This window comes from Delphinapterus leucas, chromosome 2, assembly GCF_059928025.1.
Source record: "Delphinapterus leucas isolate spDelLeu-1000000601 "Yukka" chromosome 2, BTC_Dleu_Yukka2, whole genome shotgun sequence".
Lineage (NCBI taxonomy): Eukaryota > Metazoa > Chordata > Mammalia > Artiodactyla > Monodontidae > Delphinapterus > Delphinapterus leucas.
Genome location: NC_143130.1, coordinates 168988980 through 169015898, shown reverse-complemented (window position 1 = coordinate 169015898; position 26919 = coordinate 168988980). Strand labels below are relative to the sequence as shown.

The 26919-nt window shown below is 39.3% G+C and overlaps 1 protein-coding gene across 1 annotated transcript in view; it reads left to right on the top strand.

Annotated features, from left to right (window-relative positions):
* CATSPERB (catsper channel auxiliary subunit beta) overlaps positions 1–22669 on the top strand; it is a 138548-nt gene extending 115879 nt beyond the window's left edge. Inside the window, exons 21-27 of the mRNA XM_089908126.1 lie at positions 932–1129; positions 1870–1980; positions 5316–5426; positions 11821–11956; positions 13309–13409; positions 14110–14184; positions 19104–22669. Of these exons, the coding sequence (XP_089764252.1) occupies positions 932–1129; positions 1870–1980; positions 5316–5426; positions 11821–11956; positions 13309–13409; positions 14110–14184; positions 19104–19292 (921 nt within the window). The 3' untranslated portion in view covers positions 19293–22669. The remainder of the gene's footprint in view (positions 1–931; positions 1130–1869; positions 1981–5315; positions 5427–11820; positions 11957–13308; positions 13410–14109; positions 14185–19103) is intronic.
* The last annotated feature ends 4250 nt before the right edge of the window (positions 22670–26919 follow it).

Here is a 26919-nt window from a genome sequence, read left to right as displayed (position 1 = left end):
CATTTTTTAATTTCAAGAAGTACTTAAAAATTTCAAACAGAATTTATCAAATTTTGTTGAATGTTTAATATCATGCAAGGTTCAAATATGGTTTTTGTACATAAATTTCTACTAAAAACATATCTTTGTGAAATACAGTGATTGCTAAGTGAGTATCTTCTTTTCAAAATGTATACCAATGGAAGTTATTTTACTCATATTATCCAAGCAAATGTCAATGTTCATCAATGAATGAGGGAAGCCTTGCCATTCTAAGTTGGATTTACATCCAACTACATCCAATAATAGTGTTTATTTAATAATAAACACTTGATCCTTGCTCATTTCCAAATGTCACCCACAGGCAATTAGATTGGAATGTATTTCTTCCTGGAAAAGAATATGTCTTCTGTTAAGATTTATCCTCAAACAGATCGTTATGATCAAACTTATGATTCTATTTCTGTTTTCTATTACCATTCTTTTTCTATTTCTTTTCATTTTCATTTTCTGTATTCTTTACTTGGGTACTGTGCTAGTTTTCCAGGGCTTCCATAACAAAATACTATGGACTGAGTGGCTTAAACAACAGAAATTTATTTTCTCACAGTTCCAGAGGCTAGAAGCCAAGATCAAGGCATTGGCAGGGTTGGTTTCTTCAAAGGCCTCCCTCCTTGGTCTGCAGATGGCTGTCTTCTCCCTGTGTCTTCACATGGTCTTCCCTCTGTGTGTGTCTGTTTTCAAATTTCCTGTTGTTATATGACACTCATCATATTGGATTAGAGCCTACCCTAATGATCTCATCTTAACTTAATTGCCTCTTTAAAGGGCTTATCTCCAAATACAGTCACATTCTGAGGTACTGGAGGTTAGGACTTCAACATATGGAGTAGACACAGTTCAGCCGATAACAGTTACTTTAAATAACCTTCATTTATTTGGATATTTCCAGGGTTCAACTTCACTGGCGTTTATTGTGTGGGGAGCATCGACTGAGTGTCTTGTTACAACATTCGTGCCAATGTTGAAAAGCAGCTGTAGTTATCTCAAGTCTATGCATCACATTCCTAGTGAAATTATCCCATTGGAAGACTGGATGAGTGGAGTTCACATGGACAGTCAGGGTTTTAATATGATCAAAGTTTTGCCAGTAAGAAACCTAAGCAGATTGTTTGAAGGGTACCAGTGACAGATTACTTTTGTATGATAGGCTGGCCATTCAGTCTTAGCATTTCTTTCCTGAAATGCTCAAAACACTCCAGTTATTTTTCAATCCTCATGTCATTTTGAGGATATGATGACTAAAATGTGAAAACTTTCTGAAATAATGATTTTTCTTGGTAACTTAGTCTTATCATTATTAATATCACGTTTTATGCTATACTATGATGGCATAATCTTGGGCTTTAACAATATATACAGTTATTTGCCCTTAAGTTGACTCATTCTCATCCTGAGCTGATATATCTTACAGGTCCCATTTCAATATAAGAACAATTTTAATTTTTGCCTTGTCAGACTCTGTGACTCTTTTTAAAATATCTTTGTTAACTTATTACTTACCATTTTCTTTGTGACAAAAAAAATAACCAAACTTGAAGAATTATTTACTAAATATGTCACTAAGCCTCTTTATAAGGTGTTTAAACTTTATTGCATTGACTTTATGACAGCTACTTTAGGTTCTAAAACATTTTTCACTTATTTACAAGGTCCAAGTTGTATTACCATGGGTTGAGGGAGTGCTGGGGAAAGAGAAATTTACTTAAATACCAGGAGCTGAAAGTGAAATACTTGTTTTGAATGCTTTTCTGGAAAATCAAGATTTTTAAATGAAAGACTTAGTAAATAATAATGAACTTTACACTAACTTTGTTTAATCATTTTCAGATAAACTACAGGCCTCCCTCTAATATGGGAATAGCTATTCCACTCACAGATAATTTTTATCATGCAGATCCTAGCAAACCCATACCGAGAAACCTATTTCACAAGTCAAAGGTAAATATTTTTTCTGCAAATATACTAGTATTCATTTGAATTCAAGAAATCATTCAGTAAAATTACAGATGGACAGACCTAGCTGTGGAGATTAAATGAGAAGGTGCATTAAGCATAATCTGCCCTGATAACATCACTACTTCTTCTCCCCCTCCCCCTCCCCCTCCCTCTCCCCCTCCCCCTCCCCCTCCCCCTCCCCCTCCCTCTCCCCCTCCCCCTCCCTCTCCCCTCCCCCTCCCTCTCCCCCTCCCCTTCCCTCTCCTCCTCCCTCATTACTACTACTACTACTACTACTACTACTACTACTACTGCTATCCCTGTTCCTCCTACTACTACTCTAGCCTTTTCTTCTCTTACTGCTACTCCTGGATACAGTTTTGGAACCAAGAAGTCTAAATGGACTCTCTCCCCTTGACCTCTCCCTAGCTCCCATTTGAATTTCAAAGAGCATAGGTAGAGTGAGAACATTGTTTTGTAAATGAAAGGGGCCTCAGACCCATCTCACAGCTCTGTGAAAGGAATGATGTCCAAAAAGAGAGAAGAGTGTTTGCTCCAACATAGACTCATTTGAACTCCTGCCAAGGATCCACCTAGAAAATAACCAAACCCCAGCAGCACTCTGCCTCTCTGGAGTCAGGGAGAGCAAGGTAGAACAGAGAGAAACCACTAGGCTCAAAAGAAGAATACATCAGGACTTCCCTGGTGGTCCAGTGGGTAAGACTCCGAGCTCCCAATGCAGGGGGCCTGGGTTTGATCCCTGATCAGGGGAACTAGGTCCTGCGTGCAGGCCGCAACTAAGAAGCCCGCATGCATATGTAACTAAAGATCCCGCGTGCCGCAATAAAGACCCGGTCCAGCCAAAATAAATAAATAAATAAATACTTCTTTTACAAAAGAAAAGTACATCATGGGGTGGCTTCCCAAGGAAACCTCACAGATACCTGTAATATCTCTCTTGAGAAAAACGTACCTAACTTCATATACATATGGACAAGCAGACATTCATATCCATTCACAAACATACACACACACACAAAGACAGAAAATGGTTGTTTCTTTTGTTCAAAACTCTTCATCATCTTCCCATCTCATTCAGGGTAAAAGCCAAATTCTTACAATAGTTTATAAGGTCCTCTGTGGTTCAGCCTTAGCTTCACATCTGACCTGATTTCCCGCAGGTCACTCTGTTCTGCACACACTGGCCTCCTTGCTGTTCTTCAAGTGTACCAGACATATTTCCACCTCAGGGTCTTCAAGTTTCAAACATTTCCTCTGTCTGGAATGTACTTCTGCCAGATATCACATAGTGCATTCCATCACCATCTTCAGATTTTTGCTTAAATGTCACCATCATTGTGAGACCTTCCTTGGCCACTGTATTTAGGATTGTAACCTCCACCTCCACTGTCCCCCTTCCCTGCCTTATTTTCCTTCACTGCACTTTTACAGTTTTCCATATTTTACCCATTTATTTATTGTATTTCATTAAAAGGTAAGCTATATAAAGCAGGGTTATTGTTGGGATTTTTTAATCTATTTTATTCTCTACAATATCTTTAGTACCCAGAAAAGTGCCCGACATAGGGAGTGCTTAAAAATTCTTCAACAAACAAATAATACACATTTATACACATATGATTACACACACACACACACACACACACACACACACACAAGGTTGACTTCTTGTTGAATCTTGGATTTCAAGGTAAGCAGCTCTGCTCCAGGCAATGAGCAACTCAAATACTGAATTCTTCAATTGCAGTTTCTTCCAAAGATAAAGTCTGATATGTCACTAGACGCAAGCCTCATCTATTGAAATATGAGTTTAATATATTTACATGGAAATCCTTCATTTGGATTTGTTTTTTCTTCTGGATTTTCTTGGGAGTTGAATAGGAAATGTATCTAATTTACACATAAGTAAATAACAGGTTTGGGGGGGGCACCTTTTATACATTCAACAAATGTGAATTTCCAGAGTTATCAGACACTGTACAAACAGATATTCTCTGCGGAGACAACAGTGAACAAGATAAACATGACATCTTCATGGATCTTTAATGGGGGAGAATAAGCTTTAAAAGTTATACAAATTAAATAGCATCATCTAGTGGAGCATACTACTCAAAATTTATGTAATTCTTCCTCTGATCACCCCAAAATATAACAGCTGGGAAAAAAGTACATCTGAACCAACACTGTGACTTCTTATTATGCTGACATCATCCCCTTACTAGACAATCATGTGTGATGTCATTCCAGATACAGAGTTGGCAGTTACACTCTCCAGGGATAAGCAGACAACTGTAAAACACCAAATATTTGAAGAAAACTTCCACAATAAAAAAGAAGCATAAATCTAAACAACTAAAAAACTCATGCCTTGGAAAACAGTATCATAAATACAAGCAAACTTTAGAATAAGCAAAATAATTATTTAGAACAGTTTAGGTCATATTGCAACCATGAAAAAAAAATTGGAGACAGACATCACACACAAAAAAAAGATGTCAGAAATTTAAAATGTAATCGTGAAACAGCTCAAAAGATTGGAAGAGCTGAATGAACCTAACTAAGCAGCAAATTAGTTCTGAAATTAGATAGTGGTGATGACTGAATAACATTGTGAGTATACTAAAACCCACTGCATTGTACACTTAAAAATGGTAAATGTTATCTCAATAAAAAGAAGAAAAAAAGAAGCAATGAGGACGAGAATGGTAATCTTAAAAGAAGTAGAAGGAAGAATAACATTTTTAGAAACAGAGTTGATTATCAAAATCAAAAGCCAGTTCTTTGAAAAAACGAATAAACCAATAAAAAAATGAATAAAAGCCAATAAACCAAGCAAGAGTGATCAAATGAAAAAATGAATGACAAGTGGATGGTTATAGCGGAGATTTTAAACAGCCTTAGTGACTGCTATGAGGAGAGATAAGTACAAAATAGTAGGTTTGGAGAGTATCCATAGTCGGCAGCCCATCATATCAAGTCTGTTCTTTTAGGTCTCAGTTTCCATGCCAGCGATGGAGGTGGGCATCTTAATTACTGCATTCAGAAAGACACAGGCTTTCTGGGTCCCATGCATGTTGACTATCAACTGCCCTGAGGTAAACTGGCAAGCAGCTGAGTGATACTTGGGTTCATTCCAAGCAAATAGACAAAATTCAGAAATACTGTGCTTTTACCTTATTATTAATGGATTTTTTCCCTTTTTAACTTCTCAGGGATTTTATTCACTCAGGTAACAAATATTTATTGCACATCTACTCAGTTTGCATAAATCCTGCCACCAAAAAAAGCACATCAACCTATTTTAATTCTATTTGCAGAAATCTGGTAAATTCAAACAGTGTGCAAATGTGTCTACTCGGGAGGAATGTAATTGCACAAATGATCAGAAGTTTTCACATGCTGTTGCTTTCTCAGATTGCAGAGAAAAGGTAAGATAATCTTTAATTTCCTGAAGACAGAGTATTTTCATATTAATAAGACTTTGAAATGCACATTTTGGTTAAACATGAAAAGTAAGACATAGAAATACTGTTTTATTATGACATAGAATTAAATATGACATAGAGCTAAAAATATTTGAATTTAAATGTCCCCAGACACAGTAATTAACCTCATCTGTAGAATAGAATAATATCTGCATTGCCTTGTTCATTTCACAGGTTCTTATAAAGATACACACACACATGCTTCTATCTATGTGAAAACAAAGTATAACCTGTCAAACGTTACACTAGGTTATGGTGAATATTGATTCATTTAAAAAAGTATTGACTATCAAACATGTATCAGGTTCTGAGAATATAGAACTTAAAGCTCAAGGTACTAGTGACAAAATAGAAGACAGTATAATATGTTGGTTAAGAGGATGGGTTCTGTGTCAAATACTTCCTTCTGTTAGGCTCCAAACATTCAAACATGTATCAAGTTGATGTTGGTCTCTGCATTAGCTGACTTACCTGTGCACTTGGTATAACTTTCGAGTAGATCTATTTCAAAGACTTTGTTGGACTGTATACGGCATTATTTTAAATGATTTTATACAAGGATAAAATCGCTTACTATAATACTGGGCATAGAGTCAGCAGTCAATAAACTATGAGGGTTGCTATTGTATACCTCCACAACTCCACACTTGTTGGATTCCAGTATTTCTTGAGAATTTACTCTCTACCATGTACTGCTCTAAGGCTTCTCCATAACTTGTCTCATTTCATTTGAGGCACAGAGAAGCCTGGTAATTTGCCAAAGACCACATAATTAATATGTGATGAGCTAGATTTGAACTCCAGAGCCTGAGTTTAATGAGTGTGGTTGAAAGATCATGACTGGGAGGGCAGCCAGCAGAAGCAAGAAGAACTACAATACTGCAGCCTGTGGAACAAAAACCACATTCACAGAAAGATAGACAAGATGAAAAGACAGAGGGCTATGTACCACATGAAGGAACGAGATAAAATCCCAGAAAAACAACTGAATGAAGTGGAGATAGGCAACCTTCCAGAAAAAGAATTCAGAATAATGATAGTGAACATGATCCAGGACCTCGGAAAAAGAATGGAGGCAAAGATCGAGAAGATGCAAGAAATGTTTAACAAAGACCTAGAAGAATTAAAGAACAAACAAACAGAGATGAACATACAATAACTGAAATGAAAAATACACGAGAAGGAATCAATAGCAGAATAACTGAGGCAGAGGAACGGATAAGTGACCTGCAAGACAGAATGGTGGAATTGACTGCTGTGGAACGGAATAAAGAAAAAACAATGTAAAAGAAATGACGACAGCCTAAGAGACCTCTAGGACAACATTAAACACAACAATATTTGCATTACAGGGGTCCCAGAAGGTGGAGAGAGAGAGAAAAGACCCGAGAAAATATTTGAAGAGATTGTAGTAGAAAAATTCCCTAACATGGGAAAGGAAATTGCCACCCAAGTCCAGGAAGCACAGCGAGTCCCATACAGGATAAACCCAAGGAGAAACATGCCGAGACATATAGTAATCAAATTGGCAAAAATTAAAGGCAAAGAAAAATTATTGAAAGCAGCAAAGGAAACATGACAAATAACATACAAGGGAACGTCCATAAGGTTAACAGCTGATTTCTCAGCAGAAACTCTACAAGCCAGAAGGGAGTGGCATGATATACTTAAAGTGATGAAAGGGAAGAACCTACAACCAAGATTACTCTACCTGGCAAGGATTTCATTCAGATTCGATGGAGAAATAAAAAGCTTTACAGACAAGCAAAAGCTAAGAGAATTCAGCACCACCAAACCAGCTCTACAACAAATGCTAAAGGAACTTCTCTAAGTGGGAAACACAAGAGAAGAAAAGGACCTACAAAAACAAACCCAAAACAATTAAGAAAATGGTCATAGGAACATACATATTGATAATTACCTTAAATGTGAATGGATTAAATGCTCCAACCAAAAGACACAGGCTTGCTGAATGGATACAAAAACAAGACCCATCTATACGCTGTTTACAAGAGACCCACTTCAGACCCAGGGACACATACAGACTGAAAGTGAGGGGATGGAAAAAGATATTCCATGCAAATGGAAATCAAAAGAAAGCTGGAGTAGCAATTCTCATATCAGATAAAACAGACTTTAAAATGAAGAATGTTACAAGAGACAAGGAAGGACACTACATAATGATCAAGGAATCAATCCAAGAAGAAGATATAACAATTATAAATATGTATGGACCCAACATAGGAGCACTTCAATACATAAGGCAACTGCTAACAGCTCTAAAAAAGGAAATCAACAGTAACACAATAATAGTGGGGGATTTTAACACCTCACCTACACCAATGGACAGATCATCCAAACAGAAAATTACTAAGGAGACACAAGCTTTAAATGACATAATAGACCAGATAGATTTAATCGATATTTATAGGACATTCCATCCCAAAAGAGCAGGTTACACTTTCTTCTCAAGTGCGCATGGAATAGTCTCCAGGATAGATCACATCTTGGGTCATAAATCAAGCCTCAATAAATTTAAGAAAATTGAAGTCATATCAAGCATCTTTTCTGACTACAACGCTGAGGTTAGAAATCAATTACAGGGAAAAAAAAATGGAAAATACACAAACGCATGGAGGCTAAACAATACATTACTAAATAATCAAGAGATTACTGAAGAAATCAAAGAGGAAGTCAAAAAATACCTAGAGACAAATGACAATGATAACACGACATTCCAAAACCTATGGGGTGCAGCAAAAGCAGTTCTAAGAGGGAAGTTTATAGCTATACAAGCCTACCTCAAGAAACAAGAAAAATCTCAAATAAACAATCTAACCTTACACTTAAAGGAACTAGAGGAAGAAGAACAAACAAAACCCAAAGTTAGCAGAAGGAAAGAAACCATAAAGATCAGAGCAGAAATAAATGAAATAGAAACAAAGCAAACTATAGCAAAGATCAATAAAACTAAAAGCTGGTTCTTTGAGAAGATAAACAAAATTGATAAACCGTTAGCCAGACTCATCAAGAAAAAGAGGGAGAGCACTCAAATAAATAAAATTAGAAACGAAAAAGGAGAAGTTACAACAGGCACCGCAGAAATACAAAGCACCTTAAGAGACTACTACAAGCAACTCTATGCCAATAAAATGGACAACCTGGAAGAAATGGACAAATTCTTAGAAAGGTATAACCTTCCAAGACTGAACCTGGAAGAAACAGAAAATATGAACAGACCAGTCACAAGTAATGAAATTGAAACTGTGATTAAAAATCTCCCAACAAACAAAAGTCCAGGACCAAATGGTTTCACAGCTGAATTCTATCAAACATTTAGAGAAGAGCTAACACCCATCCTTCTCAAACTCTTCCAAAAAATTGCAGAGGAAGGAACACTCCTAAACTCATTCTATGAGGCCACCATCACCTTTATACCAAAACCAGACAAAGATACTACAAAAAAAGAAAATTACAGACCAATATCACTGATGAATATAGATGCAAAAATCCTCAACAAAATACTAGCAAACAGAATCCAACAACACACTGAAAGGATCATAAACCACGATCAAGTGGGATTTATTCCAGGGATGCAAGGATTCTACAGTGTACACAAATCAATCAATGTGATACACCACATCAACAAATTGAAGAATGAAACCCATATGATCATCTCAATAGATGCAAGAAAAGCTTTTGACAAAATTCAATACCCATTTATGATAAAAAAAAAAACTCTCCAGAAAGTAGGCATAGAGGGAACCTACCTCAACATACTAAAGGCCATATACAACAAACCCACAGCAAACATCATTCTCAATGATGAAAAATTGAAAACATTTCCTCTAGATTAGGAACAGGAAAAGGATGTCCACTCTCACCACTATTATTCAACATAGTTTTAGAAGTCCTAGCCATGGCAATCAGAGAAGAAAAAGAAATAAAAGTAATACAAACTGGAAAAGAAGAAGTAAAACTGTCACTGTCTGCAGATGACATGATACTATACATAGAGAATCCTAAAGATGCCACCAGAAAACTACCAGAGCTAATCAATGAATTTGGTAAAGTTGAAGGATACAAAATTAATGCACAGAAATCTCTTGCATTCCTATATACTAATGATGAAAAATCTGAAAGAGAAATTAAGGAAACACTCCCATTTACCATTGCAACAAAAAGAATAAAATACCTAGGAATAAACCTACCTAGGGAGACAAAAGACCTGTATGCAGAAAACTATAAGACACTGATGAAAGAAATTAAAGATGATACCAACAGATGGAGAGATATACCATGTTCTTGGATTGGAAAAATCAATATTGTGAAAATGACTATATTACTCAAAGCAATCTACAGATTCAGTGCAATCCCTATCAAATTACCAATAGAACTAGAACAAAAAAATCTTAAAATTTGTATTTTTTTTACGGAACTAGAACAAAAATCCTTAAAATTTGTATGGAGACACAAAAGACCCCGAATAGCCAAAGCAGTCTTGAGGGACAAAAGCAGAGCTGGAGGAATCAGACTCCCTGACTTCAGACTATACTACAAAGCTACAGTAATCAAGACAATATGGTACTGGCACAAAAACAGAAATTTAGATCAATGGAACAAGATAGAAAGCCCAGAGATAAACCCACACACCTATGGTCAACTAATCTATGACAAAGGAGGTAAGGATATACAATGGAGAAAAGAAAGTCTCTTCAATAAGTGGTGCTGGGAAAACTGGACAGCTACATGTAAAAGAATGAAATTATAACACTCCCTAACACCATACACAAAAATAAATTCAAAATGGATTAGAGACCTACATGTAAGACCGGACACTATAAAACTCTTAGAGGAAAACATAGGAAGAACACTCTTTGACATAAATCACAGCAAGATCTTTTTTGATCCACCTCGTAGAGTAATGGAAATAAAAACAAAAATAAACAAATGGGATCTAATGAAACTTAAAAGCTTTTGCACAGCAAAGGAAACCATAAACAAGATGAAAAGAGAACCTTCAGAATGGGAGAAAATATTTGCAAATGAATCAACGGGCAAAGGATTAATCTCCAAAATATATAAACAGCTCATGCAGCTCAATATTAAAAAAACAAAGAACCTAGTCCAAAAGTGGGCAGAAGACCTAAATAGACATTTCTCCAAAGAAGACGTACAGATGGCCAAGAGGCACATGAAAAGCTGCTCAACATCACTAATTATTAGAGAAATGCAAATCAAAACTACAATGAGGTATCACCTCACACCAGTTAGAATGGACATCATCAGAACATCTACAAACAACAAATGCTGGAGAGGGTGTGGAGAAAAGGGAACCCTCTTGCACTGTTGGTGGGAATGTAAATTGATAGAGCCACTTTGGAGAACGGTATGGAGATTCCTTAAAAAACTAAAAATAGAATTACCTTATTGACCCAGCAATCCCACTACTGGGCATATACCCAGAGAAAACCATATTCAAAAAGACACATGCACCCCAATGTTCATTGCAGCACTATTTACAATAGCCAGGACATGGAAGCAACCTAAATGCCCGTTGACAGATGAATCGATAAAGAAGGTGTGGTACGTATATACAATGGAATAATACTCAGCCATGAAAAGGAATGAAACTGGGTCATTTGTAGAGATGTGGATGGATCTAGAGACTGTCATACAGAGTGAAGTAAGTCAGAAAGAAAAACAAATATCGTATATTAACGCATATATGTGGAACCTAGAAGAATGGTACAGAGGAACCGGTTTGCAGGGCAGAAATTGAGACACAGACGTAGAGAACAAATGTATGGACACCAAGCGGGGAAAGTGGCGAGGGGGGGTGGTGATGGTGGGATGAATTGGGAGATTGGGATTGACATGTATACATTGATGGGTATCAAATGGTTGACTAATAAGAACCTGCTGTATAAAAAATAAATAAAATAAGATAAAATTCAAAAAAAAAAGGATGATGACTGGCAGAGAGAGGGTCGTTAAGGGATTTGGGCAAGACCTAATTCATGCAGTATCTTAGGGTATATGGGTTGGCCGAAAAAGTGTGGATACCATAATAGCAAATTCCTGTGAGAAAAGGCCGACAGAAAGGCAGGAGTTTTGTTACCACAGTCTTTGTGCACTACTTTTGGAGTTCACAGCGATTCTACTATAAGACAGATTTATTTCTTTTAATGCTCTGTGAAGGCAGAAACCCTCAGAAGCACATTTCATATAGAATAGACAAATTCTTGGGAATACATCTATTCATTCTTTACCAGGAAATGAAGAGTTAGTATTGAATTTTCCAAATTTACATTCATTCTTGGCATTTGCATTTTAGGTTCCTCGTTTTAAGTTTCCAGTTACACAATATCCAATTTCTTTGAAAATTTACAGTGAGGAGGGACATATCCCAGTGGAAACTCCATACCTGGTTACTGTGACTGAAGTGAATAACAGGGAAAACTGGAACCTAAGTAAGGTTTGCTTTCTTCTACAATTATTACAGCTATGCGTACTGTTGTTATTATGTAGAGAAGTGGTTTACAAAACTGTTTACACAAAAGATGGTTGAGAGTTCTTTGGAAAAGAAGTCGAATCAGTTGTCATGTTGCTGTTCATGCTGCTTCTATCATCTCCCACTTTTTTTTTTTGAAGTATAGGTGATTTACAATATCATGTTAATTTCAGGTGTACAGCACAGTGATTCAGTTATACATATATATATATATATATATTCCTTTTCAGATTCTTTTCCCTTATAAGTTGTTAAAAAATATTGAGTAGAAAAAAAAATATTGAGTAGAGTTCCCTGTGCTATACAGTAGGTCCTTGTTGGTTATCTATTTTATATATAGTACTCTGTATATGTTAATCCTCACTTTCTAATTTATCCCCTCTCCACCCGCTTCCCCTTTGGTAACCATAAGTTTGTTTTCTATGTCTGTGTGTCTCACACTTATTTCATCATCACTTCCAGTGACCTGGACTCGGAGCCATTATGTAGATTAGCAGCAAAAATGATTGAATTTGTGCTACACGTTGGTCTGGTGTCTCCTTTCATTGCTTTTGCAATGTTATGGAGGGAGATATAAAACGTGTTGCCAGATTATCTATAGGATCTATCTTCTAATTATATGAGAAAAGTTTCTTAAATATTTTATGGTAAAATAATTGAAAGGATGCAGAAGTATTTCTAAATAAGTAAAATAAAATCTACCACAATTCAATTTTACCTCAAATATATACTTTTTTGTTGTACATTTGTGTTTGTTCATGAATGCGTACTTTTAAGGAGATCAATAGGTAGATAGATTAATAGATCAATAGATAGAGTCAAATGAAATTTCCAAATGTAATCAAGCATCCAGACATTTGGTATTCAGTGAGAGTCTTACTCTGCCCAACATGTGCATTTTTGAATTGAAAAATTGAGCAAAGAGAATTAGTAAATATTTTGCTTTAACTAAAATCCTCATTTCTATGGTGTGCTGCAGTCTGCTGTTTTTGAGCACTGATTGTTAAATATTCAAGCATATGGCATACTGTTTGTTAAACCATTCGCTGCTTAAAATTAGCCATGATGATATTCACATCCTGTATGGAGAAAAGGGAGAAAAGGGATGCCCCTGAGAAGATGCAGTGTCAGATGCTAGGCCTAATTTCCCCTAAATATATTCTCCACAGAGTCAAACAGAACTAAAATTATGTACAATTTAGCCATGTTATGGAGTGGAATCTTTCATTGTACCTTACTGTATTTAAGAAGCTTTACATAGAATGAGAAAATAGCATACATGTGCTTAAAATATACTTTGTGTAATTTTAGAACACACTGTGCCAGAAAATGTAAAAAAAATGAAAGACTACTTAGAATCGATTCTTCATGCTCCAGTGTATAATCCTTTAGGCCTCAACCTAAGTATAAAGGTAAGTTGACAGCATTTTTATTTTTCCTGTTTTGAGTTTAGATAAAACCTGTATGTCTTTGGCTTTAGTTTTAAAGGATAGGTATCCATGAATGGTGGAAATAGCATCACTATTTGGAGTTTATTTTTCCTCCATTTCCCTTGATGCTATTATAATATTTAAAGATATCTGAATGTTGAATTTAACATTAACTTACCATGTTTTGAGCTAAAATGCAAGACTAATAGATTATCAAGGTGGAGCAGAAAAAGTGTTTCCAGAAGTTAGGGGGAAATGGGCTCAGTATTCTTCACCTGGACATGTACAGACACATGTCTTCTGGGTTCAGATGCCCCTAAGAACACATCAAGTTGACATAATCTAGGTGATTGTTGTGAAAGCCAATAAAAGTTAGGGGACATCTCAAAACCATGAATATGTGGATTAGCCCAAAGTACTCATCAAGGCCATGTTAGATTTTATGTTTCTGTTTCTTCATTCAAAAAGAAAAAAGTGTCAGCTATCGAATCCCTCTGTTTCTAACTCTTGTCCTTCTCCCTCCATTTTTATTTTGATACATGAAGTATATGCCGAAGAACCTTAGAAAAGAGGTTGGAATTTTTCTATGCAGAATCTGTAGGGAAAGTGGCCCCAGTGTATATTTTTACTTAAAAGAACATATATGTCAATGTTGCTAATGCCTGGTGTGTTTCTTCCACAGGGCTCTGAGCTCTTTCACTTCAGAGTGTCTGTTGTTCCAGGGGTCTCTTTTTGTAACTTAGGTGAAGAATTTCAGGTATAGTGAAGGCACAGGTATCCAGTGGTATCCAAGGGAGTGATGGCTGGGGACATAATATGACAGGCATCCGTCCAGGAGACACTTAAGAGAAAAAAATGGGAGAATTTGTATGATAGACAAGGCCTGGAGATGGGGGATCCTGGAGACTGGTGGTGACATTATCAGCAGTGATGAAGTTAGGGCCCTTGGTAGGTTGCAGGACCATTAATGCTGGGAAAATTTTAATAAGTGCCTGTATTTGTTTTTGTTCCATCTCAACCTTCCATATTTAGCTTGGTTTTCTGACACCGCCCCCCTCAACTCCCCACAGAGACCTATGTCTGTAACACTTTTGTTTCCAGTATTATCCTCCCTTTGGTTATTTGCATTGTAACGGTAGAGTCTTAAATACTCCCAAAGCCGTCAAGATCCAAAAGAATTGGAAACCAAAGTCAGTCTCTCCAAATCACCCTATGATGTTCAATGACTCATTTTTGTTTATTCATATAATGATATCTGCTACCTGTGGTGGGTGGGAAGGAATAAGGATTTGATTAAATTGATTAATGGCTCATTCATTGTCAAATACTGGTACCACATTATCAAAAACAAAATCTCTTACTCTCTCTTTTTTCCTTTCTCTATCCTGGCCCTGCCTCAGTAATGAATCTGCACAACTGCGGTGATGGGTGCCATGGCAGCAGTGCAGACATCTAAGACCCTGAGAGAAAATCCATCCCACTAGATCTAGGAAAAGAAGCATCTGTCATAGGAGGAGCATGAGAGAAAATCCCCATTATTTTTCCTCTTTTTTCTCATCTCTTTGTCCCAAGGTCAGCCCCAGTTTCATAGAACAGCACAGCAGTATAGAAGGCTAAAACTCTAATGAATCCCAGCTTTCTTCCCAGAGGCCTAAGGAAAAGGGCCTCTAGGAGTAGAGAGTGCGGGGGAAATCCCTGAGAGAAGAGAGCTGGAGGAGGAGATTCCTAATTGTGTATATGTACTAGCGTGAGTACCAAGCAGCACACGAGTAGAACACACCTAAAGAAGCTTAGCAAAGGCTTCAAAATAAAACGACAATATAAACACCCACTTACGTTCCCCTAAGTGGCAAAGGAGACAGGAAGACATGATAGCATAGCTAAGGCTTTTTTTGAAAACTGAGCAGACATTGGAGCCATACCCACAGACAGTAAGGCATTACTTGTGATCTGAATGCAACCAGTGTGATTGACTGCTGAAACAAAAAAAAGATTCAACATTTTCCAGAGAATTTTTAACAGGACCCAAAGTCTCTAAACGTAATATCTTAAATATCCAGGATACAATCCACAGTTACTCAGTATACCAAGAATTAAGAAAATATAAGCAATTCAGGGAAAGAAAAGACAATCAGCAAATGACAGCAAATGGAGTTATCAAGACAGATACTTTAAGCCAGCTATTATAACCATGCTCTAGGTAAAGGCAAGCACTTCTGAAATGAATGGAAAGGGAAAGGAAGAAATTCTCAGCAGAGAAATAGAAGCTATTAAAAAAAAAAACACAATGGAAATTTTAGAACTGAAAAGTACAAATATTTAAAATTTTAAAATCACTGGATGGACTCGATAGCAGAATGGGTATTGCAGAGAAAAGAATCAGTGAATTTGAAAATAAATCAGTAAAAATTCAACCTGAAGAAAAAAGATTTTAAAAAGAATAGCCTCAAGGATCTACGCGACAGTATCAAAAGGTCTAACACTTATGTCACCAGAGTCCCTGAAGGAGAGGAAAAAAGAGATTAGTACACGGGAAAAAAAGGTGAAGAAATTAAGGCTGAAAATGTCCTAAATTTGGTGAACACAAAATTGACATATTCAAGAAGCTTAATGAATCCCAAACAAGATGAACTTAAAAAAATCATGCCTAAACTCTACACCTGAATGCCTAAATCAAACTACTAAAAATCAAACACAAAGGAAAATCTTGAAAGCAGCCAGAGAAAAACACTACATGTAAGTGAACAACAATTTGAATGACTGCTCATTTCTCATCAGAAACCACAGAAGAAAGTTGTACAGCATCCTTAATGTACTGGGGACAGTTGTAGTGTAGGGAAGAAGGACTGTCAACCCAGCTAGTGAAAATATCCTTGAGGAATGAGGGGAAAATAAAGGTCAATTTCAGGTGAAGGAAAAATAAGATAATCCACTGTAGGCAGAACTTCTCTGAAAAAATGCCTAAGGAAGTTCTTCAGGCTAAAAAGAAGTGTCAACAGAGAGAAACAAAGCTTCAGGAATGAAGGAAGAACCACGACAATGAATAAAAGAAAAATAGGAAGTGATTGCAAGTTAATAAAGGAAGAGAATCATTAAGAAACAATAGCAAAAGACAAAGGTTCCTGAAATCTACTTTTGCAAGTATCCTGAAACAATGGAATGCAAAGCATGATCTTGGATTTTTTCTCATCCTAAAGGACATTATTGGAATCATTGATAAAATTTGAGTAAAACCTGGAGATTAGATAATAGCGTTGTCTCAGAGTTAATATCCTGGTTTTGATAATTGCACTCTGGTTAAGTGAACTCTTTGCATTAAAGAAGCACAAATTGAAGTATTTTGATGATAAAAAGACATTGTGTCTAGACATACTCTTTTATGATTCTGGAGTTCAACTTTTCTTTAGACATGGCATGGAATATTTAGATAATCATAGAAGATTGGGAGGGAAACATTTAAAGAAAAAACTGTTTTCAAGAACTTTAGAGATAGCAGTTTAGCTGGAGAATACAGGATTCACAGGTGATAGAGGTTTCTACTCTTAGAAATATAGTAGACGACTTAAGCAAGTGAAATTTTTATATTTTCTGATAAGGTGACTGAAATTTTGTTTTAGGCAGAAATGGGTAAGGAAGGCATTCTGGGTGGAAAGAATAACAGCAGCAAAGACACAGATATAGGAAGTCATGAAGCAATCTCTTCAATAGTAGATCCATTTGGCTGGAATGTAAGGTTATATATAAGAAAGTGGGTAGGTTAGGGTCCCATTGTGGGAGACCTTGAATGTCTGGATGAGAACTTTGGAACATTCCTGTCAACAATGAGAAACTATTAAACATTTTGAAAAGGGGTGTTCAGGGATGAGCACATGATCTACGCCTGCCCAGTCACAGTGAATCACAGGACTTTTTCTCAAAGTGCTGGGACATGGACTTGCTCTTTCTTAATGACATCGAACAAGGAAGTTTGCAGCCCCAGGAGCTACTGTCAGCCATAAGGACTGTTGGGACTATGGAGAGAGTTATCCAACACTGAGGAAGCAGAACAGAGAAAAAGATAGATTATGGTTACAGTGGGTGGTTTCCTCTGGCTCTTCCTAACTTTAGCATAGAAAAGAAATTTCGGTTTTGAGATTACATGAAGCGCACAATTGTCTCTCTCATTTACCACAAACAGGCTAGATCATTCTTACAAAGCTTATTATCCAACCTCCTCTGATGGGCCACCTTTAAAAGAAAGATTTTTGGTATCTTGTAACATCATATTGAAAAACACAAGTAGCATATCATATCCGATATGTAATATTTGTCTATCAAATCCCGAATAATTCCAGTAGCATTGGGCACATTGTCTGAGCCTCCAAGTACAATAGGACATGGTTAAACCAGCTGGTCCATTACCATGAAGATAATTATGTTCCCAGATTGGAAAGCACAGTTTCTCTCTGCTTTCCACACCACTTGGCCAGATCCACCTTCTAAATTCTGTTGCTTACAATACTCCATTTCTGGTACCAGTTCTATATAGTCAAGATTTTTCTCGTCACAAATGAAGCAATCTCTCTTTGTTAAAAAAAAATTTTTATAGACAGACTGATGTTTTACGAAGATTAATCTGGCAATGTTATTATGTCAACATGGACCGACGGCATGGAAAGCTGTTAGGGGAGCTTATTTATACAAAGTGGGGTATTAAAACTCACAACAGCGGTAACAAAAGTGGAAGAGAAAGAATGAATGTGAGAGAAATTATGAAAGAATTCATAGCTTATGGGACTGTTTCTTAAAAAACAGATACATCCTTAGGTCACTGGGAGGATGGAGATACCTTTAACTTGATCTATACCCTAAAGCAGCTTTTTAATCCTTTATCTTGTCCTGGCATTTTCCCACATTCCCACCATCCTGTTTTCATTCATCTCTACTTTCTTCTACCTCCAAAGATGATCTTCCTTCCTACTTCACTGGGAAAACATAAGCTTGAACCACCTTATTCTCCATATGCCCCCACTTCTACTTGTAACATCTATGGCACCCATCTTTGCCTCTAGTCTCAGAGAAAAAGACGACTCTATGCCTCTGTCAACGATCCTGTCTCCCCTCTAGGAACTTGTTTTTATTAATTAGCCATTCAGGCAGAGGAAACATTTTGAATATACAGAAATTTCCCAATGTCAGCACTTGTACAGAGGATTTCTAAAGAGAAGATAGTTTGGAAGAGCCCATGCTTATTCCCTCTACCTTGAATGTACCTTCTCCTCCTTCTCTTATTCTTCAAGATCCAGCTCAGGAAGCACATTACCTGATAACTCTAAGCGGTTAGGCACTTCTAACCATGTTCCTGCAGCACTTTGCCTGTTCCTCTGTAACTGAACACAGAATGTTTTCCTGCTGTGTAAGTGTTCTATCTGCCCACCTCTGCCACTAAAGACATAGGATAAAGGAATAGGATATAAATCGATTTCCTATTCCCTATGTATCATGTGGAAATTCACCACCTGTCAAATTGTCAAGAGACTGTTTGTAAGCTTTGTGGAAGCTAAATATCTATATCAGTCTGGACAGAATGTTGCTAAATGAGTAACAATGTCTCCACCACTGTGGGAATCATGTCAAGTTCAGGGTTTTGAATTACTGGGTTCAGAAAGCTTAAAGACTTTGCTTTTTCTGTTGCAGATTTATGTTGACGAAGCCCCTCTGCCATTTCCAGGACACACACTTATTGCCCTCGCAGCAGCTGTACTGCTAGGGGGATTAATTTTTATAGCATTTATGTTCCAAATACGTAACATCCACCCATGGGATACATGCAAAAAATTGATTAGGACAAACAATGTGAATTCAACAAATAGTACTGCTAATTAGCTGGCTCATCGATTGAAAATTTGAATAGTGAACAAATGGTAATCATAATTTTCTCTTTATTTCCTAGTTTCATTAGACAACTCCTAGAAAAAAATATATTTAAATGTTAATGTAAAAACTCGCTCAAATACTATAGAATTACCATTTTAACTCAAATTGCTATTTGTCAACATGTTTACCATTCCATTCTCTTATTTTGAATACATGGAAAATTTCTTATGTCAACACTTACAATAGAGGATTTTACTTGGTTTTTAGAAAAATACAAAATGATAACCATCTCTGTGTGGAATGGGTTCTCTGTATTTTTCAGCTTTTGTTGACTGGAGCCCATTCTGGGCCTTGCCCTTTTCAGATTGGAATATGAGTAGAATGCAATCCTGCCAGGGAAAGTTGGGTGATAAAGGAGGCTCCTGTCCATGTGTGCTTTCAGAGCCTCATGGAAATTAAAGATGAAACCATTTGGGTTTCTTGAGGCAAATTCAAAACCAGACTGTAACACCTAAAGAGAATGAATTGTGGGGTTGGACAAACACGGGGTCTGGGTGAGGTTCTTATTTACAAAACTACATGCAACATGTAGAATTCCAAAAGATTCACCTCTGTGTACTCTCAGAGCACCTGTCCCCAGGTAGTCAGAAGATGGCCACTGCATTTGGAGATCAGAGAGTGACACCCTCCTGGAAAAGCTCAGGAGGAGCCGCAGACTGCTCTTGACAACATAGGGAGAGGCTAGGCATCCAGTCCAGGAGAGCCCAGCTCTGAGAACTGTAAACAGTGGCCGTACCTGTGTATCATGAAAGTTCTTTTGAGAGGATAGTGGGCAAGGTAGATCCAACAGTTAGACTCCGGAGCCAGACGTCCCAGGTTTGCCACTTCCTAGATGTGTGACCTGAGCAAACTATTTAATTTCTGTGTGCCTAAGTGTTTTCACCTGTAAAATGGGGATAATATTAATACCTACCTAATAGGGCTGTTGTGAGGGTCAAATGAATTAATACATGCAAAGTAATCAGAGCAGTGCCTGGCTCTGTGAATACTCTAAGTGTTAGCTGTTGTTGTTAGGTTGTAAGTGATAGAAAGCCATTCTGTCTAATTATAATAAAAAGGGAAATTTATTGGAAGGATACTACAGAAAGCTAGAAAATCTAAGCAAAATCTGGACAATCAGTTCTTGTCCATGGGGAGGAATGAGAACCATTCTGGAGACCTAGGAAAACAGGAGTTTGTCAACACCTCAGAACATCACTTGGGCCAGGGCTCTAGAGATAAAACATGGCACAGAAGTTAAAATTGTAAGCTCCAGAGTCTAACAACCTGTGTTTCTTCTTTTAATAAACTTTTGTTTTAGAATAGTTTAAGATTCACCGAAAAGTTGTGAAGGTGGTACAGAGGGTTCTCGTATAACCCACACTCATTTGTCCCTAGTATTAATGTCTCACAGCCTGGTTTTTATCTAGCTCCATCACCTACTAGCTGTGTGATCTTGGGAAAGTTATTTAACCTGAGATTCTGTACTGTGGTCTATACACGTCATCTTTTGGCTATTTGAGCATGTAGATGCATGCCGTGTACACATCTGTCTTCCTGTGTGTTCAAAGATGCCCCTGCTAAGATAATTCACTCTACATGTAACCACAAATTCATTCACCTCTTCCCCCAAAAGGCACCATCCAAAGTCATATCTAATGATGGGGTCTAGAAGTAACGTCATAGAGCCACTGTTCTTGGGAGTCCAGAATCTCTAGGTGCTATCAATTTCTCTTCATTTCTGTTGAAAAGGAGGAAATGGTGATGATTATTATACTTTAGCAAAACTCAAGAAATGTGAATTATTTATGACCCTGTAACTAACGCTAAAGCTGGCATTAGCTTTATCTCTCCACCACACATTCCGTGTGCTGCCCTGCCTCTGAAGAGCACCTCACCTGATTAGGATCCTTTGCCCAGAAGAATGAAATGTCTTCATTTGTGAAGGATCCGAGCCTTTGGTAAACCTGCCCTTTGGTAATCAGATATCTATTACTCTGTAAGTTAGTTTCCATTGATCTTTATCCGGGGGTATCCTTGGTAGTAGAAGTTTGTGGCCTTGAATCCACCTAATTGATCTTGGTCCTCAGTGTGTTATAGCATCTCTATTTTTCCTCAGTAAGGTTGATTATCCTCTGTTGTGCCTGTTTTCTTAATACACCAGGAACCAAAAATGGTTACACGGATGTCTTGGTTTCCAATTCAGTGGGATCATTATTGCTTTCACTGGTATTTCTACACTGGTTACATAGGCCACTTGATTATCAGAGCTCAAAGTTTAGAACACAAAAAATCAAAACTTTTGGTAGGTTTATTAAGTGAAATCTAAAAATAACCGTTCATGCTCCACCCCTTATTTCCCAGATGAATGTGTTCTAGCTAGCAAACATCCCTGTATACTGGGGATTTCCAACATGGAACATATATTTCATCCAGCCGGAGAAATCGCAGTGTCCAAGAGACCGCTGTGTATGAACGTTCAGTAGGCTTCCTTATATCATAAGACCACCTGTTTCTGGATGACAGAGTAACAGTAATGCAATGAATCCCCAAAACATCCACCCATTGCCTCACATCTTTTTGTGAAGTGAGCTGAGGATAGGGCCAGAGGCAAACTGTTTAGAGTCCCAACGTGCTGAAAAGATTATTGTGTCTCCCTATGGGTAATAAAAATTTTAATGTTTGATTATAACACAGCACTTAAATACACGTGGAAATTAGAATAACTTCTTTCCAGATTTTCTGATTGGAAAATTCTGAATAGGGCTTCCCTGGTGATGCAGTGGTTAAGAATCAGCCTGCCAATGCAGGGGACACAGGTTCGAGCCCTGGTCTGGGAAGATACTACATGCCACGGAGCAACTAAGCCTGTGCGCCACAACTACTGAGCCTGCGCTCTAGAGTCTGCAAGCCACAACTACTGAGCCCGCATGCCACAACTACTGAAGCCCGCATGCCTCGAGCCCATGCTCTGCAACAAGAGACGCCACCGCACTGAGAAGCCCACGCACCGCAATGAAGACCCAACGCAGCCAAAAAAAAAGATTCTAGTTCCCTAAGTTCAGGGTTCCTTTCAGGTAATGCAACTCACCATATGTGCACGTGTCATCTGGTCCGCTTTGTGTTACCCTGGGGCTCAGGGTGCTGCGAAGATGCTAATACTCTGGCTACTGCTGTTGTTGAAAGTAATAAACAGTCCTTTGTTTTGTCTCAGGTGTCTTCTGTCCTCACCCAGCATTCCCAGAACTACCTCATTAGTTAGCAAGTAGGATAAAAATCTCAGATCCTTCACAGTTCTTGGCACAAACAAGGCTTAAATTTGTTCACAGGTCTGCTGGGTCATGAGAGAAGAGTAACCAATTTGTACTGCAGCCTGAGTTGGGCTAGGTCCCACTCAAAGCTGTCCATCTTTGAACCAAAATTATTAGAGCAGGAATTCTAAATGGTATGCAGTATGTACGGCCTCACATTTCCAGGTATTGTTTGTCTTCGTGGTAGGGAATGCGTGGTGCTCTGGCCTGTTCTTTACTTTGGAATGGGAGATCCTCACAGGCTCCAGAATACTGAATGAATCCAAAGTTTGCTACAGCATATTCTTATCAACTTTGATCTTCTATTTCATCACACATGAATCTTACCAAGATGTCTTAGGAAGTTGTTTCTTTATGCTCTTCAGGTCCTTGCAACATAATGTCTTATTGCATAATGAGGTGATCACCTTGCTCCCCACTAGACTGGGACACAGAGCCAGAGTGGCAGAATAGTAACAGTGTACTGCTACCCAGCCAGGGGAAGGCCTGTGCTTGACACGGAGCAATGTGCCAGGGCCCTCAATGGTTGTCTCTGTACCATGATTACTGTGCCCACTCTGCTGTCACTATAATGAGCACACAGGGTGTAGTCATCTTAGGCACCTCTCATTTCTATCAGTATCAGGGATCCAGTTTCCAACTGTGTCATCTTGAGAAAGTTATTTAATTTCTCTGTGTCTCAGTTTCTTTGCCAATATAATAGTTGTTACTTGCCTCATTTGATTGCTTGGGTATTGAAGGAGTTAATATATGTAAAGTGCTTAGAACAGAGCCTTGCCCCTAGAAAGTGCTGTGGAAGTGTTAGCTATTATACAGGGAAGGTCAGGGAGCACATCTTAAAAGATGCAGATGCTTCTCTTTTCGATCTGCCCCCTAATGACAAGAAAGGGGAGAGAGACTTCTGGGTGCTGTCCGTCTTTGAACTCTTCTCTCTCTGCTGGGTCAGGTGCTTTCTGACCTTTCAATGTCACCTAGCGTGGTGCAGGTATTGGGCCAGATTTGCATTAATCAGTCCAGTCCCTTAGAACCCCAGCCAGCAGCCTTAGCTAGCATATCAAATACAGTATCACTATGACAATGAATTGAGAATGATCACATGTTATATTGTTCAATCTTTGGTCGAGCATATTAGTCAGTTTTTACAGCAGTATCGACCCTCAAATCTCAACTCTCACTGGCTTGTGACAATAAGCATATGTTTCTTGCCCACCGGTCTCTGGAGTGGCTGTGCTGGTTCTGCACCCGCTAGATCTGCCCCACATGTCTGTCATTCTGGAACACAGGCTGAAGAGCAGGGCCCACCAGGGCAGCTCTTCTAATGGCACAGGTCCAGACACAAGAGACCCAGCCAAACCATCTGAACTATATAAAGCCCGTGAGGGATGTACATCATGTCTGCTCATATTCCATTATGAGATCAAATCACATGGCCAAGCCCAACACCAGCAGGACAGGGTTGGTTACTACTCTCATTCTAGATGTCAAATATTAAGATCTCACTCTTACCTCATTGCTTTATCTATTGCTATGTAACCAACTCCACAATTTAGTGACTAAAAACAACAACCATTTTATTTGTTCAAGATGATAGCCTGGGCTGGACTTCGCTGGGTGATTCTGCTGGTCTTGCCAATGGTCCCTCTTGCACATCCTTCAGCTGGCATGTTGGCTGGTGGCTGGGCTCAGCTGGGCACCTGATTTATGAGCTTCTTTTAAAAATGTGAAAGAATCGGGCTTCCCTGGTGGCGCACTGGTTGAGAGTCTGCCTGCCGATGCAGGGGACACGGGTTCGTGCCCCGGTCCGGGAAGATCCCACATGCCGCGGAGCGGCTGGGCCCGTGAGCCATGGCCGCTGGGCCTGCGCGTCCGGAGCCTGTGCTCCGCAACGGGAGAGGCCACAACAGTGAAAGGCACGCGTACCGCAAAAAAAAAAAATGTGAAAGAATCAACAACAATGAATCAACAAGGTAAAACAGAAGCCCAATCTAAAAGAGGAAAAAAGAAAAAATAAAAGCCTTGGCTATGGGGGTGGAATTTCGGTGGGGGTGGAACTTAGGGGCAAGGCTTAGGGTGGGGTGGGACCTAGGCAGGTGGGGGGGTGACGTTTGCGCGTGGGGTGGGGCCTAGGCAGGGTGACGTTCAAGCGTGGGGCGGGGCCTCTGCTTAGGACCTTCGCAGAAGGGGAGAGGCAGCATTTGGAAAGGAGGGCCTCTGGAATACGGTGTTCAGGAGTTTGGAGGAAAGGCCCTGGGTGAGGGTGTGTGGGTGGGGTTTAGGCCCATTGTGTTGGAGGGGGACTCCGAGTGTAGAGGTGGGGCCCTGGGTGGGGGCGTAGGGGCGGGGCGTGGGCTCTGCATGGCAGGAGGGAGGCTCCGAGGGCAGAGGATTAGGCCCGGGAGCCCAACAGGCTCCCTGGTGCCTAAGTGGACAGGGAAAGCACTGGCCCTGTTCCCTTCCGTTCCTTTGTGCCCCTCCCCCACCATCTCCCCCAGGTTCTCCCCCATCGCCACTGGGCCCCTAACCATGGGTGGATCCTGCTGGGCATAGGAACTCCTCCCCTCCCCCAGCCACCCCTCAGGGGTGCAGGTCCCGGAGGTCCGGCCTTTACTTTTGCTGCCCCTCCCCTCCCTCCCACTCCCTTAGGACCCACGTGGCTGGAGGGAGCCTAGGAGGGCAGAGGATCAGGCCCAGGATCTCAACAAGCTCCTGGGGGCCCAAGTGGGCAGCGGAAACCTGGCCACGCTCCCTTTTGATCCTCTGCCCTCCCGATGGTTCCCCAGTTTCCCCATTCGGGCGTGGGATCCCTTCCCGTCCCCCAGCCACCTCTCAGGGCCACCAGACCCGTCCCGCCTTCACTTCTCCTCCCCCTTCACTCCCCCTCACACCCCACGTCCTACCCGGTCACTGGGGGCTCCTCCTGCCCCCTTAGGTGTCCGTGGTCCCCCACCGGTGCCTGGTAGGTGCCCTAGTTGTGAGGAGACGTGAATCCCGCATCCTCCTAGTATGGCATCTTGACTCCGCCCCCCCAAAAGTAATTTCTTATACTTTGTGCTCAACGTAGTAACAAAGTGAAAAGGAGGTGTTATTGCAGCAGAGAGGAAGAAACAGTTCAGTGATGTTTGAATTGAATCTTGAAGGATGATAAAGGTTTTGAGAGGTCAAAAACAGAGCAGAATGCAGGCAGAAGATAGTAACAAAGGAGTAGAAGAAAGAAATTCAGGGAAATGAACATTGAGCAGCCTTGTGTAGTACAGGAGAGCATGGTAGGATGTGTGCAAAATATTTGAGGCTGTGTATGGATTTGAATCTCTTAAGGGAACGCTTGTGCACTGTTGGTGGGAATGTACATTGTGCAGCCACTGTGGAAAATAGTATGGAGATTCCTCAAAAAACTAAAAATAGAACTAACATACAATCCAGCACTTCTATTTCTGCTACTTATTTGAAGAAAATAAAAACACTAATTAGAAAAGATATATGTACTCCTATGTTCATTGCACCATTATTTACAATAGCCAAAATATGGAATCAACCTAAGCATCCATCAGTAGATGAATGGATGAAGAACATGTGATACACAGAGACACTGAAATACTAGTAAGCCATAAAAAAGAATGAAATCTTGTCATTTGTGACAACGTGGATGGATCTAGAGGGTATTATGCTAAATGAAATAGAGAAAAACAAATACCATATGATTTCGCTTACATGTGGAATCTTAAAAAAAAAAAAAAGGGGGCTTCCCTGGTGGCGCAGTGGTTGAGAGTCCGCCTGCCGATGCAGGGGATGCGGGTTCGTGCCCCGGTCCGGGAGGATCCCACATGCCGCGGAGCGGCTGGGCCCGTGGGCCATGGCCGCTGAGCCTGCGCGTCCGGAGTCTGTGCTCCGCAACGGGAGAGGCCACAATACTGAGAGTCCCGCGTACCGGAAAAAAAAAAAAAAAAAAGAACAAAGAAAAACAGAAACAGACTCATAGTTACAGAAAACAAACTAGTGGTTGCCAGAGAGGAGGGGCTGGAAGGCAGTGAACGAAATAGGTGAAGAGGATTAAGAGGTACAAACTTCCAGCTCTAAAATAAATAAGTCATGGGGATGTAAAGTACAGCACAGGAAGTATAGTCAATAATATTGTAACAACTTTGTATGGTGACAGATGGCAACTGGTCTTATTGCACTGATCATTTCATAATGTATAAAAATATAGAATCACTATGTTGTACACCTGAAACTAATTTAATGTGGTAAGTTAACTATAACTCAATAAAAATTTTTGATTAAATAAAGAC